General features: G+C 49.4%; 1 protein-coding gene across 2 annotated transcripts in view; it reads left to right on the top strand.

Annotated features, from left to right (window-relative positions):
• The window catches only part of SHANK2 (SH3 and multiple ankyrin repeat domains 2), a 697,015-nt gene that overhangs the window by 646,092 nt on the left and 32,616 nt on the right, over positions 1-18,307 (top strand). For both annotated transcript variants that reach the window (XM_063608635.1, XM_055093718.2), the window contains 2 exons: positions 17,292-17,427; positions 17,931-18,011. In XM_063608635.1, the coding sequence (XP_063464705.1) occupies positions 17,292-17,427; positions 17,931-18,011 (217 nt within the window). The remainder of the gene's footprint in view (positions 1-17,291; positions 17,428-17,930; positions 18,012-18,307) is intronic.

Genomic DNA, 18,307 nt, shown 5'->3' with positions numbered 1-18,307 from the left:
AAAAATTAGAGAAATCCGAATAAAATGTGGGCTTTAGTTAATGAAATATATCAATACTGGTTTATTAATTGTGACAAATGTCCCATACCAGTGTGAGATGCTAATAATAGGGGAAACCGTGTTGAGTGTATGGGAACTCCAGATACTGTCTTCACAATGTTTTTTGTAAATCTAAAACTATTCTAAAATAAAAGATTTGTTTAAAAACAAAGACTAGACCAGGCGTGGTGGCTTACGCCTGTCATCCCAACACTTTGGGAGGCTGAGGCAGGCAGACTGCTTGAGCCCAGGAGTTTGAGACCAGCCTGGGCAACATGGTGAGACCTCGCCTTTAAAAAAAAAAAAAAAAAAATTAGGCATGGTGGTGCATGCCTGTGGTCCTGGGTCCCAGCTACTTGGGAGGCTGAGATAAGAGAATCACTCGAGCCCAGGAGATCAAGGCTGCAGTGAGCCGAGATCATGCCACTGCACTCCAGCCCAGGTAACAGAATAAGACCCCGTTTCAATAAAATAAAAACAATAGTAATTGTAGTGGATTCAAACTTTTATCAGCTATGTTCTTATAAACATTCTTGAGTTCATAATGGCACTTTTTGTTTTTTTTTTTGAGACGGAGTTTCACTCTTGTTGCCCAGGCTGGAGTGCAATGGTGCGATCTCGGCTTATGGCAACCTCCGCCTCCTGGGTTCAAGCGATTCTCCTGCCTCAGCCTCCCGAGTAGCTGGGTTTACAGGCATGCACCACCACGTCGAGCTAATTTTATATTTTTAGTAGAGATAGGGTTTCTCCATGTTGGTCAGGCTGGTCTCGAACTCCTGACCTCAGATGGTCCACCTGCTTCCCAAAGTGCTGGGATTACAGGCGTGAGCCACCATGCCCCGCCCATAATGACACTTTTTAAAGAACTGGTCACTTGAAAGAAGTGACTCATTCACATGAAAACTGATGAAAGGCGAGTATCCGGCCCGTATCTGGACCTTCTCACATACACTGTGCCTCAGGGTCATCCAAGTGTTGAAAAGGGAAAGTTTCTTCTTAAAAATTAGTGTGGCTGGGTGCAGCGCTCATGCCTATGATCCTAGCACTTTGGGAGGCCCAGGTGTATCACTTGAGCCCAGGAGTTCAAGACCAGCCTGGCCAACACAGGAAGACCCCATCTCTACAAAAAAATACAAAAATTAGCCCAGTGTGGTGGCACACACCTGTGGTTTCAGCTGCTCGAGAGGCTGAGGTGGGAGGATCGCTTGAGCCCAGGAGGTCAAGGCTGCAGTGAGCTAAGATCATGCCGCTGCACTCCAGCCTGGGTGACAGAGCAAGACCCTGTCTCAAGAAGTTAAAATAAAAATTATTCCAACTAGTAAGTGGAGAAGGAGCAACAGAAGTTGAACATCAGCGTTCTGCAGCTCCCAGGAGGTGAAGGATCTGGGCATGGCATTTACCAGTGGCTGCTAAAAACACTAAGTGGCAAGCTGACGGGGAGTGGGACAGGCTGAGGGTGCTTGACCCACCGGTGCTGTCTCGTCGCAGAAAGACCCAAGCAGCTGTGCCGGGGCTCCTGGCGTGGGTATGCCCGGCACCGCCTGCAAAGGGCGCCTGGATGCAATCCCGCCTCTGACCACCACTAATAGAAGCAATGCCGCAGGATGCAATTGACTCGGTTTCTTCAGCAAATGAACTGCAAAGGGATAAAAGAGGAATGGGGAAAGCCTAGAGATGTAAAAAGGCTTCAGAGACGTGCCAGCCAGATGTGACGTGTGCATCTTGCTCATAAGTCAAGTAAACCAGCTGTACACTCAGGGAGCCTGAGCCATGACGGGGTGCCTCATGATACCAGGAATGCAGTCGCTTTTTAGGCATGAGAATGGCATTGTGGTTTTTGGTTTTTGTTTTGAGACAGGTTCTCTGTTGCTCAGGCTGGAGTACAGTGGTGTGATCCCAGCTAACTGCAGCTAATCTCCCAGGCTCAAGCAATCCTCCCACTTCAGTTGTGTTTCTTCTTAATAAGAGTCTCTGTCTTTTCATAGAAAGCACGCTAAGCCATTTCCAGGGAACGCAGAGGGATATGATCGCCCCAGGGGCTGGGTGGGTGCTCTCGGAGCCAGCATTGGCTGACGCTGGTTGAAGGGACGGCACTGGCTCAGGGTACTCATCTCTCTACTGTCATGTAACATTGGGCTTCTTCCATAATAAAAACTTGTAGAAATGAGCCTCTTTTTAATTAGTAGACTTTATATTTTGAGGAGTTTATGGGGAAAAATGAGTGAAAAGTATCGACTTGCCACATAACCCCTTATATCTCTCCCTGTTTTCCCTATTTTTCAATTGGCTTGTCAATTGTAGCAAATGTCCCACACAGTTGAGAAGCCAATATTGATACACTATTATTAACTAAAGCCCGTAGTCTACATGAGGGTTCACTCTTGGTGTACATTCTGTGGGTTTTGCCAAATGTATAATATCCTGTACCTACCATTATAGTATCAAACAGAACAGCCTCACTGCCCTCAAAAATTCTCTGTGCTTCTGTTCCACCTTCCTTCCCTCCCCCTGAGCCCTTGGCAACCACTGATCTTTTTACCTTCTCCATAGTTTGCCTTTTCTAGAATGTCATGTAGTTGGAATCATACAGTGTGCAGCCTTTTCAGATTGGCTTCTTTCACTTAGCAACATGCTTGTAAGCTTCCTGCAGGCCTTCCCATGGCTTGGTAGCTCATTTCTTTTTAGTGCTAACTAATATTCCGTTTTCTAGATGGACCAGTGTGTTTGTCCACTCACCTCTCAAAAGACATCTGGGTTGCTTCCAAGTTTGGCAATTATTAATAAAGCTGCTCTAAACCTCGGCATACAGGTTTTTGTATGAACCTGTTCTCAACTCATTTGGGTAAATACAAAGGAGCACAATTGCTGGATCATAGGGTAAAAGTGTGTTGTTTTGTAAGAAACTGCCAAACTGTCTTCCAAAGTGCCTGTGTTATTTTGGGTTCCCACCAGCAACGATAAGCATTCCGGTTGCTGCACATCCTCGCCGGCATTTGCTGTTGTCGGTGTTTGAGATTCTGGCCATTCCATAGGTGTGTAGTGGTGTCTCACTGTTGGCTTGATTTGCTAATTCCACATGATGTGGAGCATTTATTTGCCATCTGTGTATCTTCTTTGGTGAGTTGTCTATTCAGATATTTTGCCCTTTTTTTCACTCTGTTGCCCAGGCTGGAGTGCAATGGCACCATCTGGACTCACAGCAACCTCCACCTCCCAGGTTCAAGCGATTCTGCTGCCTCAGCCTCCCAAGTAGCTGGGATTACAGATGTGTGCCACCATGCCCGGCTGATTTTTGTACTTTTATAAGAGACGGGGTTTCACCATGTTGGCCAGGCTGGTCTTGAACTCCTGACCTCACTCAGGTGATCCACCCGACTCGGCCCCCCAAAGTGCTGGGATTACAAGCATGAGCCACCATGCCCAGCCCCATTTTTATATTCAGTTGTTTTCTTACTGTTGAGATGTAAGAGTTCTTTCTTTTTATATTTCAAATACCAGTCCTTTATCTGATAAGTGTTTGTTTTGCAAAGATTTTCCCCCAGTCTGTGGTTTATCTTTTTATTCTCTTCAGAGTGCATTTTGCAGAGTTAATTTAAGGAAGTCCAACATCAATTTTGTCTTTTATAGATTATGCTTTTGGTGTTGTATCCAAGAAATCATCACCAAACTCAAGGTCATCTAGATCTTCTCTTATCTTCTAGAAGTGTCATAGTTTTGCTTTTTACATTTAAGTCCGTGATCCACTGGGGGTTAATTTTTGTGAAAGATTTCAGGTCTGTCTCTACATTCATTTTTGCATGTGGATGTCCAGCATGGCTTGTTGAAAAGACTGTCCTTTCTCCATGGAACTGCCTTTGCTCCTTTGTCAAAGATCAGTTGACTATATTTGTGTGGGTCTATTTCTGGGCTTTCTATTCTGATCATTGGTCTATTTGTCTGTTCTTTCACCAGTACCCCGCTGCCTTGATTACCGTAGCTGTATAGTAACTCTTGAAGTTGGGGAGTGTCAGCCCTGTGACTTTGTCCTCCTTCAATATTGTGTTGGCTATTTTGGGCCTCTTACCTTTCCATATAAACTTTAGGATCCATTTGTCAGTATTCACAAAATAACTGGCTGTGATCGAACTTAGTCTTTTAGGAGCTACTCTGAAATATGAGCTGCCTTCCAAGGAACATCAGACATTTGATGAACTAATATGAAATACAGCCCAAAACAAACACACTGAAAACAATTGAAGAAACCAATATGCAGGAAGAGTAAGATTAAGAAATGTATTATTAATATGCTCAGTGAGATCAAAGAAAAAAAAAGTAAAATGTTCTTTCTGAAATGATCAGAGAACAAAATAAGAGTTCCTGAAAATTAAAAATATTATAGCAGGTATAAAAAAAAATTTTTTTGAGACAGGTCTTGCTCTGTTGCCCAGGCTGGAGTGCAGTGGTGTGATCAGGACTTGCTGCAGCCTCAGCCTCAAGGGATCCTCCCACCTCAGCCTCCTGAATAGCTGGAACCACAGCCACGTGCTGCCATGCTTGGCTAACTTTTAAATGTTTTTTTTTTTTTTTTTTTTCGAGGAACGAGGTCTCACTATGCTGCCCAGCAGGTCTCAAACTCCTGGCTTCAAGCAATCGTCCCACCCCAGCTTCCCAGAGTGCTGGGATTATAGACATGAGCCACCGCTCCGGGCTGGCATTAAAAATTTGAAAGATAGATTGAAAGATAAACTTGAAAAGAATTTCTCAGAAAAGAGAAAGATATGGCCTTCGAAGAAGAAAGATAATAAAATTAGAAGGTCAGTCCAGACGGTCTACTGTGTATAAAATAAGGATACCTCAAAGAGAAAATAAAAGAAATATTTAAAAAGTCATTGAATGGCCAGGCGCAGTGGTTCATGCCTGTAGTCCCAGCACTTTGGGAGGCCAAGGTGGGCAGATCACTTGAACCCAGGAGTTCAAGACCAGCCTGGGCAACATGGTGAAACCACATTTCTACACAGAATACAAAATCATTAGGCATAGTGACATGCATCTGTGGTCTCAGCTACTTGGGAGGCTGAGGTGGGAGAATCACCTGAGCCTGGGAAGTCAAAGCTGCAGTGAGTCACGATCACACCACTGCACTCCAGCCTGGGCGACAGAGCAAGACCCTGTGTCAAAAATTTATTTTGTCTGATATTAACAGCCATTCTGCCCAGGAACTATCTTTTCTCATTTATTAACTGTCAGCCTCTCAGTGTCTTTGTATTGAAAGTGTACGGACAGCATAATTAGGTCTTCTTTTTAAACCATTTTATAAGGCCTGATGTTTAGTTGGAGTTTTATTCTATTTAACATTTAATAGAATTGTTCATGTGGTTCCATCTAGGTTTACAAGTTTGTCTTCTGTTTATCTCCTCAGTTTTTATTTTTCCCTTTTTCTGCCTTATTTTAGATTATTTAACTATTCTTAGAACCTTATTTTAATTTTTCCGTTGGCGTTACACTGTAGCTCTTCACATTCTTTTAGCAGTGGATCAAGGATTACAGTATACATTCTTAGCTTTCCATAGTCTACTTAGAGTTCAAATTGTACACTCCATGTAAAATATAAAAACCCAGCAACCATATAGATGCATCTTCTTCACTCCTGCCTCACTTTATTATATAATTGTCATGTGTGTTACATCTACACACTTGTAAACCCCAAAATCAGTATTATTTTAGCCTAAAACAGTGATATCTGCTTTTAAAATTAAGAGGGAGAATCATCTTTTATTTTGTATCCAGGTATTTACCATTTGTGGCACCCTTTGTGCCATCCATAAATCCAGTCCCGCTTCACTTCAGCTTGAAGAACGTTCTTTAGTGCAGGCTTTCTGGCAACAAATAACCTGGTTTTCATTTTTTTTATAAAGGTCTTTATTTTGCCTGCATTCTTTAAAGAATTTTCACCAGAAATGGAATTCTAGTTGTGTTTTTTTTACTTTCACCTGTTAAAGATGTTGTTCCGCAGTCTTCTACAAGAGGTTCTTCTCCATGGTATCTGATGCAAAGTCTGCAATCATTCAGTCATTTTTATTTAGAGTGTGAATAATGTAAATAATTTCTCTGGCTGCTTTAAGATTCTCACCTTGTCTTTGGCTTTGAGCAGAATTGACTATAATGTCCCTATATAATTTTTTAAATACTTATCTTTTTGGGGATTCACAGGCTTCTTGAATCTATAAATTTATGTCCTTCACCTAATTGAGGAATTCCTTGGGTACCATTTTTTCAAGTATTTTTTATGACTCGTTTTCTCTGTCTGTCTTTGAGTCTAATTTTCCCCCCTTCTGAGACTCTCATTCATGTTATGTTAGACCTTTTGATCCTTAATACTCTCTGTTCTACTTTTTAAAATCTTTTTTTCTCTCTTCTTTGGATTGGATATGTTCTCTTGGCGTGTCTTTGAATTCACTAACAATTAGCTCTGTCATATCCATGCTGATGTTAAGCCCAGCTGATGCATTTCTAACAATTCCATATAATTCTTTTTAAAATTTCCTTGGGATTTCGTGTCTTTTATTCATTATAAGCCTATTTTCCTTTACCTAGTTGGGTATTGTTACAGTAGCTGTTTTTTAAAGTCCTTCTCTGATAATTCCAACATCTGGGTCATCTCTGGGTTTGCTAAATGAGTTGTATCCCAAATTTCGTGAATGTTATGCTTTGGCAACTCTGGATTATATTACATTCCTTTGATGGGTGTTAATGTTTTTGTTTTAGCTGATAATGAGTTTGGTTAAACTCAAATTGCAACCTTTGTCTGCCCTGCAGTGGCAGCAGCTCAAATTTCAGCCTTATCAGCAAGCCTATTTGAGTCTTCCTTACACACACAGCTCAGCTCAGACATCAACCAAAGACCTATGAAAAGTTTACACACAGAATATGAAACTACCCTTCTCTGGCTCTCTCTTTTCTGGAGTTCTCCCCTCACTTTGGCTGCTATGGCCACTGTGGGCTGTATCCTCTGATTTCTATCAGAACTGCAGGTTTGTGCAGGATCTGGATTAAAAAAAATAAAAAATAAAAAAAACTGCAGGTGACTCATACCATAATACATCCATTGCACAAAGCTTCTAATTTTCAACTCTCATCTAAAATCTGCCTGTCTTTGTTCACTCTTCAGAACCTTCAGAGAATTTATTTGTTGGTTTGGGGGTGGGGATTGTACTCTGTCTAGATTTTATAGCTATTACCTGCAGAAGAGTTAGTTAGTCTTAGGAATTTACTTTACCTTATTCCCCAACCTCAAATTTTATACCCAGCCAAACTACCAATTAAGTGTACAGATAGAGCCATTTTCAAATAGTCAAAGTCTCAAAAAAATTATGTCCTAACTCCATTTGGGGAGAAGATACTGGAGGATGTCCTTTACAAAAAATGAGGTTTTTGAACCAAATAAACAAATACAGGGATTCAGGAGATCCAACACAGGAAAGAATCAGTCAAAGGAATCCTGAGGATTAGAGTAATGGGGACAGCTGCTAGAAAACACTTAATCCTGGTTGTTCAGTGCAGATCAAAAGTCTTCAGGAAATATTTCTTCAGGAAGACAAACTTAAAATGGATAATGTATTTGAAGACTCTGAAAAGAGATTTACATAATTAGGGAAGCATTTGGATTTGGATTACTGTTAAGTACATAGAAAAACCGACCAACAAACAAAATTATTTTGCTCTAGGGAGAACAAAATGTACAGGAAAAGATGAAGTAACCATAGTATACTATATAGTTTAAGCTATGAATAGATTTTACATAGTCATGATGTAAATCCTGAATGGTGATCTAGTTAAAATTTTGATATCAATACATCTAGAGGATGGTGGTACTGGGAAAATAGTGAGGAGGGAGGATTTTTTAAAAAGAGCCAAATTAGTGGTTCTCAACTGATGGTGTCTTGACCTTCCATAGGACATTAGGCAGTATCTGGAAACATTCTTGATTTTCACGCTTGGGGGTGGAGATTATTGCTGGCAGCTGGCAGGTAGAATTCAGGGACACTGCTAAACATCCTACAGTGCACACCCACAACAAAGAATTAATTGGTCCAAAATCACCATAGTGCCACATTTCACAAACTCTGAGCCAAGTCATCCTTTTCCATCACAGTGTGTCAGCGGATAATATCGAAAATGTAAATATCAAGTGGCAAAAATAGGTGTTCAGAGATGGAGTGATTGATAGATATAAAATTAAATAGCTGAAGGCTCAGAGTGAGAAGTAAGGCTGGGTTGGTGGGGTTTCATCATGACAATCCTTGTGGAACTCTTTGTTTCTGTAAACTCTGTGTATGTACAACTTTTGATATTTTAAATAACGATTTAAGTGGAAGAAGAGAATTATTTACAAAGGAAGGCAGGTATGCCCATTCTTCACAGAAATTCCCTGGACTGTGGCTGATGATAGGCTTGGGTTCTTGCCATCTACCTGGATGTGGCTGTGATTCACTCACTCTGTAAATGTCTCCATGTCTGTATGTAAGGGTGATGCATGGACAGGCACATTACTCTTTTTTTGGAGTTATCTGGATCCATGATTTCTCAACAGTTTCTCTCTACTCCAAGGCAGTTATCCCCAGGAGCTGCAGTACTTACCTGAGCCTTCTATAAATCTGGCAAGTGATCAAGCCATACCTTCCCCTGGTGGCAGCATTCCAGAATTGCAGGTCCAGGTTTTTTGAGGGGCACCGAAACCCCATGGAAACTCAAGATGCCAACCTGAGCATATGAGGAAACAGCAAGCATTTCACCTATTCTGCAGTTTCTGTCACCACATGAGCAATTTCTGGCATCTGTTTTAAGGACTGTAGCTGGTTCCAAAGTCTCATTGCAGGTTAAACTGATTTTAGGTTTGTTTAAAGGCTGGGAAATTCTAAAGATCCTAAAGCTTTTTTTCCTCTGTCCCTGCTGAACTGGGTAGGGAAATGTAACTGAAGTATCCAGTCCTGCCTTGTTGCGTGCTGGTCTTGTCAATTAATTTCACGTTGAGTTGAGTTGCCAGCCATGTGCCTTTGCCCCACTCTTCCCATAGAAGTGTTGATGGGCGCTGGGGCACACTCCGTTGGCATCCTTGAGCCTTGTTGTCAAAGTGCTCACCTTCACACGGGGAGCAGGTGCACAAAAACCCAAAGCCACACGACGCACAGCTTTGTCCTTGGTATGTTTCTTACTTTTGGGGAAGGACTTCATCCAAAGCTTGTTTATTTTGCAGAATAGGATGAGAACTTAAGACCAGCATGGTCAACAGGAGGTTGGCGCAGCCTCTTTGGTTGGGGCTGGCTCTGAGGCAGCAAGGAGTAGGTGCTGCCACTTCATGTGGCTGCGCAGCTTCTGTCCGGAAAATGGAGTCACACTTCCTCTTCACCAGGAAAGGGGAAGGCAGCTGGGAGCATGGGCTCCACCCTTTGTGTGCCCAGCCTAGGGAGGACTCCAGGAACCCCTAGGACTCACTGTGCTATGACTCACACAAGGCAGAGACACTTCCTCTAAAGGTAGAAGACCCATGGGCCCATCCTGGAGGACACCCTCTTCCTGCAGACAGGTTCCCCCAGCTCCTGGACAGAGGAGGAGCAGGGAAAGGAGGGACAGGATCTGTATCCAGAGGCCTCACAGACAGCTGGGTCCAGTGGCAGAAACTTGGGGGTGGCGGCGCTGGCAGAGGCAGGAAAGACAATCTCTTCTCAGGGACCCACATTACATGCCCCAGTTAGCCCTGCTAAAGGGGACAGTTTCAATAGGACCTCTGTGGGGTGGGGAAGGGCAAAAGCTCTGCTACAAACATGAGCGCGGGAGGGCTGTGGCCTCCAGCCTGCACTGCCCACTCCCTCCCAGGGCTGCGGCAGTCATTTTCCAATGACAGTGCCTCTGAGTTCCCACTCACAACACCCCTTCCCCCAGGACCTTTAAGATGCTCCAGCCACCAACCTTGGCCCCAGGTTTGCTAACAGCAGCAGCATCTGGGGGCTGTGGCCTTTGCATGCCAGAGCTGCCTCTGCCATCTCTGCAGGTCTGGGTGAACTGCGGCCCCAGGGTCTGCTCCTCCAGTCCCTGCCTCCCAGCTTCCCTTTAAGACCAGTCACTCCTGGGTCACCTGCTGGCCAAGACACCTCCTCCCTCCCCATCTCAAGCCTGGTACAATATATGTAATTGCAGGGGATGGGAGGCGGGAACAGCTGTGGCCAGGCTCCTGGGTAAGTAAGCACAGCTATGGTTTGTCACTTGAGTTCTTAGTCCATTTGGGCTGCCGCGACAGAATACACAGATCAGGTGGCTTAAACAGCACTTATTTCTCCCAGCTCGGGAGACCAGAAGTCCAAGATCATGGCACTGGCCGGCAAACTGGTTTGCAGAAAGCCATCTTCTCTTCACAGGACAGAAAGGGCAAAGGGTTGCTCCAGGATCCCTTTTATAAGGGCACTAATCCCATTCACGAAGGCTCCGCCTCATGATGTAATCACTTCCCAGAGTCCCCGCCTCCCAACCCCATCACACTGGCGGTGAGGGTTTCAACACATAGACTGGGGGGACATAGACATGCAGCCACTGCAAGTCCCCAGCTTCAAGTCATGGCCAGCAGGGTGGGCTGAGTCAGAGCTGAAAGTCAGGGCGAGGGGGCAGGGGAGCTGAGGAAAGCTGACCCGAAGGCTACACCAATGCTGAAGACTCAGAGCTACATGCCAGCTGGCCGTGCTCTGAGCTCCTGCAAGGAAGAGTGCAGAGCTCCATGCTGGGAGCCCCCCCTCAATGGGATAAATGGGACTTGAGGCCATTTTTGCTCTGAGGCCAATAGCCAGTGTCCCCACACTGGGCCCCTGGGGGAGGTCGTGAGACCAAGAGCCAAGACTGTGGCCCAATCAGTGTCTGCTCACATTGGGCAGCACTGGAGACCTGTGCCACTGCATGGGCAACAGCTGGTGCTGCAGGGGCAGGTGAGCCTCAGTGGGCAGCAGACAGAGATGCACTGTGGCTGAGGGCTGCGATAGAACAGTCCTCAGGGTGGTAACCAAGAAGGCCAGGCAAGGCACAGGCCTGGTCACCAAGCACTGCAGGTGGGCAGCTTCAACCAGACAGGGACTGTCCCACAGCTCTGGAGACAAGAAGTTTGAGATCAAGGTGGCAGTAGCATGGGTTCCCTCTAAGGCTGTGAGGGAAAATCTTCCAGGCCTCTCCCATAGGAGCTGACGGTTTCCTGGCAACCTTTAGCATCTCAAAGTGTCACCCTGATCTCACCCTTCATGGCGCCTTCTCCCTGTGTGCATATCTCTATATCCAGACTCCCCCGACTCTCTTTCTTTTGAGACAGGATCTCACTCTGTTGCCCAGACTGGAGTGCAGTAGCGCAATCATGGCTCATTGCAGTCTCGACCTCCAGAGCTCAGGTGATCCTCCTGCCTCAGCCTCCCAAGTAGCTGGGACCACAGGCACACACCAGTACACCTGGCTAACTTGTATTTTTTGTAGAAATGGGGTCTCACTATGTTGCCCAGGCTGGTCTGAAACTCGTGCTTGAGCAACCCGCCCACCTCAACCTCCCAGAGTGCTGGGATTACAAGTGTGAGCCGCCACACCTGGCCCAAATTTCCCCTTTTCATAAGAACACTAGTCACCTGGGTTAGGCTCACCCTAATGGCCCCTTTTTAACTTGACTGTATCTGCAAAGACCCTCTTTCCAAGTAAGGTCATATTTTGAGATACTAGGGATTAGGACTCCAGCATATAAATTTGGGCAGGACACAGTTCAGTCCAGAACAAGTGTCTGGGGACACAGAGATGATGCACCAGTAGGCAAGGTAGGGCAGGGGGCAGACTCTGCCCCGCCCCAGGACTTAGCCCTGATGGCGGCCTTAGGGGAAGCTGGAGGGATGGGATGTGGGGAGGGGTGCTGAGCATTCTGTCGGGAAAGGTCAGTGTGGGTGGAAGGTTGGGATGGGTTCTCTGTGCTCAGCTGAGGGGGACAGGGCAGGTGTGTGCCCAGCAGCACGTGGGCACCATCCACCCCCATGAGCCCTGGTGCCCTGTGGTGTTCCCAGTAGGCAGGCTCTCATTGCCTGAGGTCAGAGCCGGGCACAGGCTGTCAGTGCGGCCAGGTTCTCACCAAGGGGTCTTCCTGTCCTGGGCCTGTATGATAGAGGTTCCTGTGGCACACTGTCACGGCCTGTGCCCTCTCGGCAGAATCTAAACCACACCCTGGAGGGGTGCAAAGCAAATGTGTGTTGCAGGAGTTACTACCGGTCTGAGTTCATTTGCAGAGCCTCTAAACACTCCAAAAAATCACAAGCCCCGCTCCCGCGGGTTCCTCCCAGCCCCAGCTGCTTTGGGGAAGTCGGCATTTTTAGTGTCTTGATGGTATTTAGGGTCTAATTACAAACGCGCGTCACTGGGACCACATGCTTGGTGCTGGAACTGGCTCTTCATTGATGGAAACGATGTGGTTTCTATATTAAGTGCAAGATTCGGGGCCACTTTCCTGGCTTTTGCAAGCCCAAGTTTGAGTTGGGGTCCCCCACAGGCCCCTCCAGACCTCATGTCCGTGTCTGTCCACTGGGCCTGCATCTAGGGTTCAGGGTAATGCGGAGTGGTGACAGACGGGATGGCCACCTGCCTCTGCCCCAGCGCCCACATGACATTCCCCCATTCTGCCTCCTCCTCATGCTCAGAAAGGCTGTTGCAGGCCCCTCGCAGACATCCCTCTCCCTCTGCAGGGGAAAGATTCTGGGCACAAGGTCAATGTGTTTTGAGATCTGAGCTCTGACACAGGAGACTGGCCTGGGAAGCTTATATTGATACAGGGCTCACCAGTCACCTGCGGCTCCCGTAGGAAATAGAAATCAGTTTCATGAATGTCACCCAGGCTGATTTTGAGACCAGCAATGTGCAGAGTTCAATCTGTCCCTTCCCAAAATTCTAAACGCAGATGGCATCAAAGGCAGTGATAGCCGTTTTCTGTTTCACTGGTGGCTGGCAAGAGCCACAAATCCAATGCCCCCTCAAGCTGAGAAGGTGATGTCAGGGCCCAGGAGGCTGGGGCGGGCGGGCACAGCAGCAGTCACAGCCCCAGCTAACAGCAGGGGAGGATGCCGCATGCAAGTGGGAGGCCCAACTCCCCAAGTGCGAGGGTTCTCATTTTTCAATGAAAACTGAAATTCTAGACTTTCTATGCAAAGGTCTTATACTCTTTAAATTGTGACAGCTAAGTTAAAACTGACTGAGGCACTGTGTGGGTGGGATTTGACCCTTGGTAATCGCTGGATGGGGACCAAAGGGAACATCCTAGGATGTGTGTGGATGGTTTGAGGCCCTGTTGGCACCACCTCCCTGCCCCCAAGTGCTTGCCAGGGCAGGAAGCCATGCTGTTTACTGAGGACACCCCGCTAGAGAGGCAGGCGTCCTGCCCACGGGCACCCAGCAAGCAGCAGGGCCCCCACAGGCTCCGGACCCAATAATATGCTGATTCTGGAGGGGTGCAGGCCCACCAGGACCAGGGCTCACCGGATACCATCCCTCCATGAAGCAGGAGGGAGGGCCCTCCAAGTGGAGCTGGGACTGCAGGGAAGCTCGTCCAAAGCAACTTTGTTTGGAAGTGGCTCATGACCCCGAAAGACCTGGGCGAGACAGATTCTGGACGTCAGAGGGGCATCAGATGCCCAACAACTGATTCCAAACCTAGCTCCACCCCTGCAAGCCCTGTATGCCTCTTTGTCATCAGCTTTCAGAGAAGGCCAAGTGATGTTTCCAGGGCCCATGGGAGCCTCATTTCCTCTGAGCTCTCCTGAGCAGGTCCTGCCATTTGCTGCAGTCTGCTGAGGGCAGCAGGTCTACGAGGGGTACAGGGGATGGAATCAGGAACTGGGGAGCCCTGAGTTGGGTGGGAACAGCAGCTTCTGCAGACTCAGATATGAGACATCAAATCTGGGCAGCCAGCCTGGCCCTGTGCAGGAGCAGCTCTGGCTGGGGCAGCATGAGTGTGTGGAGGTGCCACCAGAACGTGCACCCAGGCTGTCGGCTACAGACAGGGAAGGTGCTGGGGCCGCCAAGGTCCTTGGCCCCGCAGCCAAGCTTCCTGAGAATCCCCCATGAGTGGCTCATTCCCCGAGAGGCCTTTCTTTGGTCCTTTGCCTCCCCTGCCCAGAAAAGAGTAATGTCTGTCTCTGACACTTCTGAGGAAAAGGGCCCTCCAGCCCCTTGACCCTTCCAAGGCACAGGAACAAACTTCTTCTCCCAAAGTGGCCAAGGGCCAGCTCTGGCCAAGATCACAGAAGGACAGCATCCAGCCACCACAAATGAACCACAGGAGATTCTGGAGGATGAGGATTCTAGGGAATGAGCCCAAGGCCGTGATGGTTAGCAGGCTGCAGTCGGAGGCCACATCCCCAGCCCCTCCCTGCCTAAGTGGCCAGGCTGTTAAAGTCCCCATCAGCCCGACGAGCCCTCAGGAGGCCGCAACTTGAGCTTGGCTTCTCCAGTGACTGGCAGCCCAGTCTCATACTCTCCCCAAGCATCAGATCCAGAGAATGCCCCACAGCGGGTGGCAGGAGCAAGCAGGCAGTAATATGCACTTTCTTGGTTGGAGCCCCCTCAAGGCCCGGCACTGGGGGCCTGCCCAGAGCAGGAAAGCTGGTCCCAGCCCATCTCAAGGTGGGGCCGAGTCCTCCCCTCTCTCCCCACAGCCTTGCAAGGGATGATCCCTGGGGATCTAGTGGCCAGGCAGCTGGGGGCTCCCTACTGCCAGGTCTTCTCACCAAGGCCTCACACATTGGCCTCGTGGCTCCTGAGCCTGGGCAGCCTGCCTCCTCCATCTCAGCTTGAGACCCCAGTGTCTCGGTGCCCCCCACGTGTGTTTGGCACCTCATACTCACAGCTGCTTGGGTCAGATGCCTCATCTCTGCATCGGGCCTCAGCACTCCCTGGCCCATAACCTCACCCTGGCATCCAAGGCCCTGCTCTCAGGCCTTGGCCTTTTCTGCGCCCCCCTGCCTACCGCTTCCTTGCCCATTCCCACCCCATGACTCCGCCCACACTGCTCTTTCCTGGTGGGTCCAGGCCTCTGTTCAGTCTCCTTTTACTTGGTTCTGCCTTCTTAGGTGGTACTCAGCCACCTGAAGTTATGTGTTCACTTCTTTGTGTGTCGGCCAAAACTCCCTGATGAGGACGCAAACTTCCCACAGATGGAGGCAGAGACAGCTGAACTGCCTGTGCCTCATGGCTTTTAGTGGTACGGGGAACAGAAACACTGGAATGAGTGAATGAATGAATGAATGAGCAACAGCCACTACCCGGGTGTGCTCATGGGAGGGGAGAGAACCCGATAACGCGTGGCTGGTGTTCGGTTGCCTGTCTGTACCAGAGCAGCGAGGGTCCTGCAAGCTGAGGTCTGCCCTCCGAGAACTCCCGGTGCTGTCTTCCTCGATCCGGCTCCTTTACTTCCTAAATCCATCTGCTTTCCTAATTACATTCTGAGAACCTCAGTGAAAGGAACAGCCCCCAGGAGTCACTTTGCAAAGACCACTGCCGCTGTAGGTGGGCCTCTCTCCCAAGGCCCCACTAGGATGGTCCTGCTCCCAAGACTGTATCTTCAGGGCAGTGCAGGGTGACCAGCTGTCCAGTGGACCCAGGACACTGGATACTCACTGCTGAAACCGGGTGGGTCTGAGTACATGGGAATGAGCCGGTCCCACAGCAGAGACTGCAAAGCAGCTGGCACGGGGACTGCCCTGGCCCCACTGAGTCCTCCCTGGGCTCCTCGCAGCCCTGCCTGGAGGAGCTCTGCAGCCGTCTCATAGGTGACCGAAACTGGCACATCCTGGGCCTGTCAACAGTATGGGGAGCCAGGCAGTACCTGCTTCTATCCAGCTCTTACAGGGATGTTGGATTTGTGAAAAATCCACCAAGCAGCACACAGGCTTTAAGTTTGCTGTTTGTGGGTATACCAGATGTTTAGTTTTTGAAGAATCCATAGCAGGAGGATATGCGTACAGCACAGTGTGGCTGGTGAGGGGCATGACGTCTTGGCTGTTGTTTACAATCAGGGTGCTTTTCTTTGTTCAAAGGTGGCGCGTGAAGCAGCTGTAAACTTCACCTTCCGGGGCTTCCCCCTCCCAGCTGCCACCTAGAGACAGCTGCCTCTGGGCTGCGCTCCCATTCAGGAGCTGCTGGGATGAAGGTGCCAGAGGCCCCCTGTGGAGCTCAGTTCCATGGGCAGGGGTGAGGCCGGGGCCTTTTCAGAGCAACATTTGAAAACCACTAAGTGTTACTCCTGCAGTAGCCAGGGTGGGCAGTGTCAGCCCAGACGCCCACCCAGTTCCAGTCTCCATCACTTGGGTTTTCCTCTGGGAGTAGCGTGGGGCTGGGAGGCAGAGGCCAAGGCCATCTGCTGCTGAGCGTTGCTCAGGGAGGTGAGAAGAGCAGACAGCAGAGGGGCCAGGGGGATGGCACCCTGAGTCCGTTCCTACTTCCGTGTCAGGTGCATTTGCCATGGTGAGGACAAATAGGGCAGGAGGTAACCGGCTCCTAAAGGGACTAAGAGCTCCTCAACTGCAGGGCAGTGGCCATAGCATGGCAGCCTTGGGGGTCCCCAGCCTGCCACTCACCGTCCCAGGAGCACTGGGGCAGCTAGTTGTACAGACCAGCACAGGGACAGGGCCCCCACTCTTGTGAGCGCCCTGCTGGGCCAGGCTTTTCTGCCTTCCCAGGCTTTTGGAGCGGGAGAGCAGGGAGGGAGGGAGTGGGAGGAAAGGGGCCGCGTCAGTGTGATGTGCATTCCCAGAATACATGAGAAGCAATTAAGCGCCACGTTTCCTCCTCCTGTGAGGATGCAAAGCCTGGCACTGCAGCCCAGCCCTGGAACTCGCCTGTCAGGCTCTTCACATGCAGTCTCTTGGTGGCCCTGAAAATTGCCCCAGGCCTGTAAAAGTAAGCACCTAAGGATGCTCAGGTTAAGTAGAAATCAGCCCTTCCTCTGCAGCAGCTGTGGAGGACTCAGCAGAGAGCTGCAGTGTCAGAGGAAGGCCTCCCCCAACCTCCTGAGCCAGTTAAGTGACCTCCACAGTCACAGCAGCATTCATTCTGGTTTCCCCAAAAGCACCTTTGCTTCCAAAAAGATGATGGTCTCACTCCCTTCGCTTCCCTGCATTCGCCCCCTTTTTAGGAGCCCACATGTCTCTGCCTTGGGTGGGTGCCAGCTGTCTTCCTCTCCGCTGGCTCTCACTGACGCCGTCCTCTCCGCCTTCCCACAGGTTAACAATGAGAATGTTGTCAAAGTCGGCCACAGGCAGGTGGTGAACATGATCCGGCAGGGAGGGAATCACCTGGTCCTTAAGGTGGTCACGGTGACCAGGAATCTGGACCCCGACGACACCGCCAGGAAGAAAGGTACATGCCCCACATTGCCCAGCTCCAGCCTGGGGCCCTACCGGGGGGGGGGGGCGGGCAGGACAGCTGGGGGGCAGTGGGCCCTCTCTCCAGCTGATCCCACACTTCTGAGAGCCCAGGCACAGGGGTGAGGCTGGAATTTACCGCCAGAGCCCACGACAATGACTTGGGGCTCACACACTGCCGGAATCATCTATGTCCCACCAGGAGTGCCCTTTTAGTCACTAGCAGGCATCCCTTCCGCAGGCTTCCCACTCAGTGCCCTGTCCCCTCCTTCCCCCTGCCCAGGCCCACCCATGAGGGCCTGCACTGCAGTTCAGGGATATGGCAAGATCCTCCTGAGCACCTGTCCTTTCCCATCATAAGCACACCTGCACAATCCCTGACCACTGCAGCCAAACAGCCTGAGACCCACCTGCCAGCCACAGGGCCACTGCTGGCCTTATTCCCATATCTGGAAACATGGGCTGGGATCTCACACCCATCTCTCCTCTGCCCTCCAGCTCCCCCGCCTCCAAAGCGGGCACCGACCACAGCCCTCACCCTGCGCTCCAAGTCCATGACCTCGGAGCTGGAGGAGCTCGGTAAGTCGCACACCCGGCCCAGCCCTGTACAGTCACCATGCCGGTCCCTGAGCTGCCTTTTGCAAAGCACCAGGCTGTGCATGACCCCACGCTTGCTCGCTACCCCCTTCCTGCCCCTGTACCCAGACGTGCGTCAGGAAATGCCCCCGCATGCCCCGCAGCCCCATGTGTGCACCTCCCTCGGAGCCTCGCGGGGCGTTGTTGCTAGTCCTGCCTTTCCTCTTTTCTGTTTATCTAACATTGTTTTGTTTTGAATTTTTGGGCCTCTCACTAGTGGATAAAGGTAAGCAGCCCCA

This window comes from Pan paniscus, chromosome 9, assembly GCF_029289425.2.
Source record: "Pan paniscus chromosome 9, NHGRI_mPanPan1-v2.0_pri, whole genome shotgun sequence".
Taxonomy (NCBI): Eukaryota; Metazoa; Chordata; class Mammalia; order Primates; family Hominidae; genus Pan; species Pan paniscus.
This window is presented reverse-complemented; position numbering and strand designations above follow the sequence as displayed.